The sequence below is a fragment of the Phaethon aethereus genome (genome assembly GCF_964289735.1).
Source record: "Phaethon aethereus genome assembly, chromosome: 4".
Taxonomy (NCBI): domain Eukaryota; kingdom Metazoa; phylum Chordata; class Aves; order Phaethontiformes; family Phaethontidae; genus Phaethon; species Phaethon aethereus.
The window spans coordinates 6,503,761-6,513,283 of record NC_138578.1 but is presented as its reverse complement, the minus strand read 5'-3'; the positions used below and the strand labels follow the sequence as shown (position 1 = coordinate 6,513,283).

Sequence of the window (9,523 nt, the reverse complement as noted above, 5' to 3'; positions counted from 1 at the left end):
TTTAATAAGAAATAAATGTTATCATTTAGCAATTTAAACTCGCTATACTCGTACCGGAAATGGGCTTTGTTTCCCCCCTACTACCCCCCCATACCAGAGCCATTACATATGAGATCATCTACTGTACTGAAAGGAGATTTCCAGCCTGTCCCACTGTATATGTTAGGGTAGTCATTACTGACCTAGTTGTAGACATAATAATGAAAGGCTGAGATTATGAATTATTATGCCTAATTTGTATGGGATTCTCTGCTTTTGTGTTTTGCAATTCCCATCAGGCTTGAGGATTAAGCCCTGCTGAATTGCATGCTAATACCAATGTGCTTTGAATATGTGTGGGTTTATATCACATGTTTTCCTAATTCACTATTTTTATAAAGAACAATTTCCCTAGAAATATTCACTTTTTCAAAGGATTGTTGGAAGCCCAACCAGAATCTCCTAAGTGAAGTCGATACAACCTCCATCTGCTCTCTGCTTACTCTAGTTCCCATGTCCAGTGAGCTCTAGTTCTGCTATGGCAAAACATCAAACTGTAGCTCTACCAAAGTGTGTGCGAGGCTTTCGCTCTTTGTTAATGAGAGCGAGACGCCAGTTTGCAACCAGCGTGCAGCCTCGCTTTCAATTAGAGTTCAAGATGGAAAAATCTTATTTACATACTTTATCCAAGCACTGTGACAATGCGAGCATAGTCCTTACAATATGTATTCCTCATGCTTGTACAGCAGTACAGCGAAGGTGCCAGCAAAACATAAAGCACATGCGATGTTGCTATAGGTATGCCCACTTTTCAGCACTACATTGGCCCACAAGAGCCACACCGGTTGCAGCTGGCCGAGTCAGTGACCGTGGGTCATGGCTAAACTGGAGCTTTGCCATGGTCCCAGCGTGGGACAAGCTGGCGGCAGGTCCTGTTGCGGGTGGTGCAGCCCTCCTCAGGTGGGACTCCCTGTCGTTGCTGTAGGATGCTCCTGCTGCGCTGCCCGCTGCTGCTGCTGCTGCTGCCGCTCGGCTCCAGACCCCAGAAGTTACCTACCAGAGATGAGGAGCTCTTCCAAATGCAGATCCGGGACAAAGCGTTTTTTCATGATTCATCAGTCATCCCAGATGGAGCCGAAATTAGCAGCTACCTCTTCCGAGACACCCCTAAAAGGTATTTCTGCCCAGTTCAAGTGAGGAAGTTGTACTTTGAAGATAGTAGCTTTATTTGCTGGATGTTTTGACATAGAGATTGGATCCAAACCAGAAAAATACGAATGCCAGTGTTCTGTCTGGTGAAGTAAGTATGCAAGTTTCCATGCCAATCTGGCCTCCCCGGCTGAGGGCCTATTCAATTTATTTGATTTCTGGGACAAGCCCAGAGCTCCCACAGACCACAGAATTTCCCTGAAGTGGGGCCACTAAGCATGTCTGGAGGCAAAGGGAGTGGGAAGGAAATTAGAAACTACAGGCTTACCCCACCACACTTGTCTCTCTCCATTATTTCATTTGTGCTTTAAAGAAGCAGCATAAGCCAGCCTGTTCTGAACTCCCCACTTCCCAGCCTTGACCCTATGGGTCAGAAAATACTGAGGTTAGACTGGGGAAGAACCTGAGGCTCCGAAGAGTTCAGGGAAGACCAGCTGTGCCACCTTAATCCTCATATTGCACAATTCCTTAAGCCTTCGTCAGTGAGAAACATTTTACAATAAATGACATGCAGTGACTGGGGGGGTGTGGGCGGACAGCTGAAAGTTCATGTATCTATATGTGCTTCCAGGGCCCTCACTGGGACATAGCATAAAATGTGTGTCCTGCTTTGAAAAGCATATCCCTAAATTCCAGGAAAGATCCCGTTTCCCTCACTTATACCTTTGTGACCATTTATACTGTATAGTTAGCGTAGGGGTAAAAAGTGAAGCTGATGGAGGGGAAGGCAGGAGGCCAGAAACCCCTCTGCCGTGTCCTGACAAGTCAAGTGTGAACTCTGCAGCACTGTGCTAGTGGGGGAACTCCCCTCAGCTCCTTAGCTCTCGCCCACTGGCCTTTCCATATTCCCTCTGCACACACTTGCCTGTAAGTAATGCTTTTGTCTCTGTTGCCCCACCAAGATCGACCATGATCATGTCAAGTCGGTCCCCGCCAGTTGGCTGCCATCAGGATTTATTTATGTATGGGTCTCTTAACCTTCCCCTAGGTATTTCTTTGTGGTTGAAGAGGACAACACTCCCTTAGCAGTGACAGTGACACCTTGTGATGCCCCTCTGGAGTGGAAACTGAGTGTGCAAGAGCTCCCAGAGGAAGCCAGTGGAGAAGGTTCAGGTAACAAATGACCAATGACTTCCCTCGTGCCTCAGAGGCCTGCTTTTCTCCTGGATTTGAAGCCCCTCAGACCAGTCTCGGTGTGATGCTGAGTCTCACAGCAGGCCCATCTTTATGATCTCCTGCCTTTTAGATCTTCAGCCCCCGACCTGCTGTTGTGCAGGAAACTGGCAGCAGGTAGCAACATGACAAGGAAAAGGGCTGTAAAAAAAAAAAAGTGTAGTTACAGAGTGCACTGGATGCTGCCACAACAAACTGTGTTTGCCCAGAGTAATTCAGCTTCACGGGGGCTTTGCTGTGAGCTGTGTATACAAGACAACAACTAGAGACAGGGCTGGCATTGCAGCAGGGCTGGGCTTGCCCCTTGGAGGGGGACTCGTCTGTAGATGTGGAGTTTATTTGCAGATAAACATATAACTGCTACTGAGGAGAGAAAAGGTCTCTGGCTTCCAGAGCCTCTCGCACAAGTGCTAAGTGTCATACACACCATGCTGTGTTGTATACACACCTTTGGCCCCTGCTGCATTTAGGCACAAAGTTTTAGCATGACTCAGAGGGCCAACGGCCCAAGCCCAGAAACAGGCAGCGGAGTCAGTTCCCCCTGGGGAGCTGTATGGCATCTCCAAGCTGGGTGCCTGAAGTAGTCTAGTGGAAGGTATGAGCTACCACTCGTGAGACCCCGTTAATACTGGTCCGGTGCAATTTCTTTTGCATTTGGTTTTAACCTGAGTGCCAAACCAGCTTCCCTCTCTGATTTGACAGAAATATCTTCCTCAGAAGAGAAAACCTTCCTTTTTCGTCTCACTTCTGTACTTTATGTAGAAGTGTCCGTTAGAGTTTTATTTTCACATATTCGCAGACTGTGTCTGTACAAATGTTTTTCTTTGCTTATAAACTAGGTGAACCAGAACCTCTTGAGCAACAGAAACAGCAGATGACTAATGAGGAAGGCACAGAGCTGTTCTCTTATAAAGGCAACGATGTTGAGTACTTTGTGTCCTCTAGTTCCCCATCTGGTTTGTACCAACTAGATCTGCTGTCGACAGAGAAAGATACACATTTTAAAGTGTATGCAACCACCACTCCAGAATCAGACCAACCTTATCCTGAGTTACCTTACGATCCCAGAATCGATGTCACTTCTCTGGGACGTACAACAGTGACGCTGGCGTGGAAACCAAGTCCCACTGCCTCCTTACTGAAACAGCCAATTCAGTATTGCATAGTCATCAATAAAGAACACAATTTCAAAAGCCTCTGTGCTGTTGAAGCCAAGCTCAGTTCTGATGATGCCTTCATGATGGCCCCAAAACCAGGTCTGGATTTCAGTCCGTTTGACTTTGCCCATTTTGGCTTTCCCTCAGACAACTCTGGCAAAGAACGTGGTTTCCTAAAATCATCTTCAAAGTTTGGGCGCCAAACATCCTCCAAGCCAAGAGTTGACCTGCATAAAGTTTGTATTGGGAACAAGAACATCTTCACAGTGTCAGACCTGAAGCCTGATACGCAGTACTACTTTGACATGTTTGCAGTAAATACCAACACCAACATGAGCACCGCATACGTTGGCACCTTTGCCAGAACGAAGGAGGAGGCTAAACAGAAAACTGTCGAACTGAAGGATGGCAAGGTTACAGATGTATTCATCAAGAGAAAGGGAGCCAAATTTCTACGTTTTGCTCCCGTTTCATCTCACCAAAAAGTCATCTTCTCTGTTCATTCATGCCTGGATGCTGTTCAGATCCAAGTTAGAAGAGATGGAAAACTTCTCTTGTCTCAAAACGTGGAGGGTGTGCGGCAGTTCCAGCTTCGGGGAAAAGCAAAAGCTAAATATCTCATTAGGCTGAAAGGAAGCAAGAAAGGTGCTTCTATGCTGAAGGTCCTGGCTACAACAAGGCCTAACAAGCAGTCATTTCCTTCACTTCCTGAAGATACACGAATCAAAGCCTTTGACAAACTCCGCACGTGTTCCTCAGTCACGGTGGCATGGCTGGGCACGCAGGAGAGAAACAAATTCTGCATCTACAAAAGGGAAGTGGATGACAATTACAATGAAGAGCAGAAGAAAAGAGAGCAGAACCAGTGCTTGGGTCCAGATATAAGGAAGAAATCGGAAAAGGTTCTCTGTAAATACTTCCACAGCCAGAACATCCAGAAAGCAGTGACCACAGAGACAATCAGAGGCCTGCAGCCTGGCATGTCCTACCTGCTGGATGTTTACGTGATAGGGCACGGTGGGCAGTCCGTGAAATATCAGAGCAAATTGGTGAAAACAAGGAAGTTCTGTTAGTGCCCCCGTACATAGAAATATATGGAACTCCAGTCTGAACATTATCCTGCTTCCAAGTATATGGATTGACTACTTGCACAGCTGAGAAGTTGTGACCTGTATTTGTACTGTGTAGAAAAGATATCAACTTGTATATTTATGTTTACATAAGTAATTGTTTGGAGGAACTGAGGCTGGTGCTCTCTGGCAGCACCTGGCAACGGTATTATCATGTGTCCGGTGACCCACATGTGATGCTCAGTAGATGTCCAAGGTAGCAGGAAACCTCGAAGGAACTGGCACTCCTTCACTTTCATATTGCATGAACTGCTTTTAAATTATTTTATACTTAAAAGGCTGAGATACATCATTCGTCCACCTTGTTATTCACACACAAAGCTCACAGACATACACCCTTTTTCTCAGTGTAGATGTAGGGTTTCTGTAAATTATTTTCTAGAGTCTTGTTTTAAATGTTTATGTTTCTATGATTGTAAACTGTTAAAATCTTTCCCCAATAAAATACAGATCTAAACTAAGTATTAACTGGGCTGCACATGAAGCAGTTTCATTGCTAATGTAAATTCTTACCTAGCTGATTTTCATGTTTAAATACTGTATGTATTTCATGTACAAAGTTGCCATAATGTTATATTCCTGTACATAAAATTAAAAATATTAGATTATACATTGTTTCTTTTTTCTTGACATTCCAAGGGGCAAACAGACTTGGGGACAGACGAGGCATGCTGAAACTTGAACTGAATTCAGCTAGGACGTGCCTCTCTTTTGTTCTTCATCTTTTTGGGCAAAGTGACTGAAGTCCAGTAGAATTACTGGTGTTACAGAGTCAGATAAAACCTGCAAGGGAGAGCGGGCCATTGAAGGAGGAGTATTTGTGGCATACCCTGGGTCTACAGTGATATAAGCACTAAAGGAGCAGGACAGCACAGAGGAGCTTCACTTGTCCTGGGTGAGAATGGATCCTGTTTCGTTGTGGTTGCGAGTGCCGCTAGCGCTTCGCAAGGAGCTTGCAGTCTGAGTTAGACAGACCATACAATTCAAACAAATAATACACCAGAAAACCAGTTGTTATTTTTGTTAGATTATCACTGAAAACTTTTGCTTTCTGGATGCTGCTGGTTTTGACCGCAGTAATAATAAGCGGAGGGGATTTTTTTTTTCCATTCACAAGAATGGTAGTGCTAAGAAAAAAACGTGTACTTTCATTAAATTGCAGTTATTTCCATTGTGTAGGTTTCTTTAAAATATTAAATGTCTGGATCTCATCTTTTCTAAATTTTCTTATTTGTTTTTCCACATCACCTTCACTTGCTGCTCAATGGAAAACAAACTTCTGAGAAGCAACTAGACCAGCCCCATTTCAAGCACCTACGAGCAGGGCACATGCTGCCTCAGTCCCAATATTATAGTATGGGTGAGGGCCTCAGGACAGGTAACTCAGACCTTTTTTTCTTGGTCCCATTGTACGTATCGGTCCCGCAGCACTCGGGCAGTCGATGTCAGGGCTTATTCAAAGACAGTCTTTGTCTCTTCCTTAGGTGCCTGTCCACAAAAGGTCTCACTGCTGTGACTTTAGCACTTGCATCCCCCTCGAGGCTCTGAAGATGAGCCACATAAAGGCTGAAAGGAGATTCCTCTTAGGCTGCTCACAGGGGAGACAAGAACTCTCCACCCCTGCAGAGGTGAGCTCCAGTCTTCCTTGGGCCTGCAGCGCTGAGCTCTTCAGCTTTTCCTTTCTGCTGCCCCCAGCACCTTCCAGTTTGCAGACTGGTGGGCAGCAGCAGGGTTTCATGGCTGCACGAGCTCCCACGCCATTCCACATGCCGAGTTTGCTGTGATGATTCATACCGTATGAAGACTGATCAGAAGATACCTGCTGTGTTTAATGTAATTATATAATAAAGCTAATAATTGAAATTTAGATTTCTCCAGAGATGATCTCCTCTCCTCATTTGAAAACATCTCACTGGTTTCTTAAAGCAAATGGCTTCACTAACACGTGCCTGCTAGGTTACTATGCCAGGGTGTAGGTAAGCAGTAGATGACTACAGCTGGGAATCCCTCAAGAACGGGACTGTGGCACCAGTGTTGGATCACCAGTTGCCAGGGAGATACTTGCCCTATATTTCACTGTCCAAAAAGCTACCGAGTCCCTCAGTTAAAGGCAACAACAGAAAAGCATTTTTTAAATGGCAGCAGCGAATAGAGGAATGCTTTTGTGGGGAACAGTACCCCTTCCATTGGCCTATTATGATGTTTACTTGAAAACATATGTTTCACCACCATTCCAACTCCCTTTAGCCAGATTTCTCCATTTGGATATTCATCCAGCTCACTTGGCTTTTCTGCCTGCTAACCGCTTATGTTTGCAGTATGTCACAAAATGAAAAAATCCCCCAAGATGCATGCATCTTCTATTTCAGAACACTACATTTTCAAAGAAAAATGTCATAATATTTGCCTTTATTCCCACTGGAATTCTTCTTTTCCCAAACAACTAGCTCTGTTTATTCCTCTGGATGAAACCGAGACCATACTAGTATCACATCTACTAATCATCCTGTTATTATTCAGGTCTTAATGGAGTCAAGTGGATCTCAGAGAGGCAGTTCTTATTTTGAAGGATGGAGTAAAAATAAGGGCACCAGTCTATACAGTGCAAATATAAGTCTCCCTTAAGTGGGAAGTGACTGAAGTGGGTATTAAAGTAAAATAGGTATCCTCTACTGGGAAAGCTCCAGATTGAGTGTTTGTGAAGCACAGAGCCCACGTAAGGAGCCATAGCATGGGCGATGGAAGAGCTTTCCTCACGCCCCATCACTGCCAATCAGCCTGGCCGTGAATACAGTTCCGACTATATGTGTCTTCATCCTCTGGCTTACCTCATCACCAATTTACAGCTGTCTACTGAGAAATAAATCTACAGATGCATTTCACATGGGCCACAGAACAACAGTAACTTTGAACTGCTGCCCTGCATTGGTCTGACTTAGTGACAGATCTAGACCCTGTTATTAATCCACTGTCACATCTGTATCCCTAGTTTCACATCAAAACATATATGAAAAACTTCTTAAAGAATATAATAGATAGATACCTGGCATAAAAGGTAAAAAAAAGCTGGTATATCAAATACACATACAAATATATATAACATAAAATTTTTTTTAAGCATAAGGCTGGAGAGGTAATTACAATAGAAACATCAGCTTGGAAATAGAATGTTAAATGGAGTTCAGCATTCGTATTGACGGTATGTGTCCCTTTGGGAAAAAAATGCCATGCTGGAATATGCAGCTGAGGAACATGCAGGGCTATAGGAAAGCAGTAATACGGTGGCCCACCCTGATGGCAGCGCCTATCTACTGCAGGACTGTGTAATGGAGAAGAAATCCTCTTAGTTGTTTGTTTCAAAATGCGTAGAGTCATTGAGCCATTGCATACCACAGCAAGATAATCTTCAACACCTTCATCAATCAAAGTGGAGCTTACCTAATTTTACTGATTTACTTACTGACAAATCTGGCAGCAGCCTTACAATGTAAGCTTCATAGAGCCCAAAGGACAAAATGGTCCGTGAGTTACAGAACACAAGTTAAGGTTATGATGGCAGCAAAACTGCCGAACAAATCAACCAGTTATACACACAGACATACAACTTCATTTCAGGGACTCTACTTGTAAAAACAATGCATGGGTCTCAGAGCCATATTTGTTTGGGTTCTAAGTAGCAATTTTAAGACTGATAACATACCAGGGAGAAAGAAAAATCCTTATTCGAAACAGCAAACCTGTTTTTACCTTAGCACTTGGTAAAAAAAAACCCACAATAGCTGTGGTTGCCTAACGTCCTTTCTGTATTTAGCTTTGAAGTTACCATGTTTGAATACATTCAGTTGAACGGGATATGAAAATGCACGTTATCTAATTCAGTACACAAACAATGATGAGCAACTGTGTATCAGGAACATTGAACTCTTCTTTCTCTCCCTCCCTCTGCTTGGAAACCTATTCATAAACCTTTGTGATAGCAGAGATCAGCCCTGAAGTTTCATGGCAATACATGCATCTTTGGTCTGACTGACCACACAGAGATTGTCCCAGATCTGCACAGCACAGCCAGTAATTTGGTTTCTCAGTACTACATCTATTAATTCAAATTACTGTGACTTCAGAATTATTTAGTGAGTAAAGAACATGAGGCTGAAGGCTGGTGTACACTATGAAAAGCTCTTCCCATAGGTTAAAGGCTGGCAGTTATCAAATGTTACTCATGTACTAGTAAGCTGTTGGTCTTTGACAGAGCCTTAGGAAACGTCGGTGTTTGCCCACTCCCGTTTGGCTCAGTTACAGAAGCCATCTCTTCCATTTTCTACAAGTGGCACTCACTTTTGTCTTGTCTTATAAAAAACATACTGCTACTAATAAAACCAGCAACAAACCTTGTACTCGTGAGTGCAATGTTTAGTTCCAAATGCCAATTGCCATGTAGTTCTGCTAATCTGGCCACCGAGCCTTCTCAACTTTTAAGGCCGCTTTCAACAAGCACTTCAGGTCGAAGAGTTACTTCAGGGAGACCTTTTAATGTCTCAGATAAAAGAATTCAAACCCACAGTTTCAACATAAATGCATATTTTTATCTATCTTCTCACTTGGCCAGCACCAGGAATATAATTCATGTTTGAAAAGTGCGGCGTCTCCTCGCAGTGTTTTTGTCTGCTTCAGAAGTGTAAGCCCATTTCCCAGAGAAGTCAAACAAACTCACTCTTGGCATAATGAATGAAATCAAACAAAGAAACTACGCTGGGAAGGGTTACTTTGCTGAAAGCACTGCAAACTGGCTTTTTGGTCCAGATTTTCTGTGGCTTTTGGTCCAGAGAACTGTTCTCAAAGAGTCTGTCTGGCAATTTCCCCCACTTTGTGTATCAA

General features: G+C 43.7%; 1 protein-coding gene across 1 annotated transcript; it reads left to right on the top strand.

The window, feature by feature from the left end:
• Positions 1-965: 965 nt before the first annotated feature.
• On the top strand, positions 966-4,591 carry NDNF (neuron derived neurotrophic factor; the record flags this gene model as incomplete). Its single annotated transcript, XM_081999474.1, has 3 exons — positions 966-1,153; positions 2,177-2,301; positions 3,201-4,591. 3 exons carry the CDS (start codon positions 966-968, stop codon positions 4,589-4,591), a joined length of 1,704 nt encoding a protein of 567 aa, XP_081855600.1.
• Between the last annotated feature and the right edge of the window lie 4,932 nt (positions 4,592-9,523).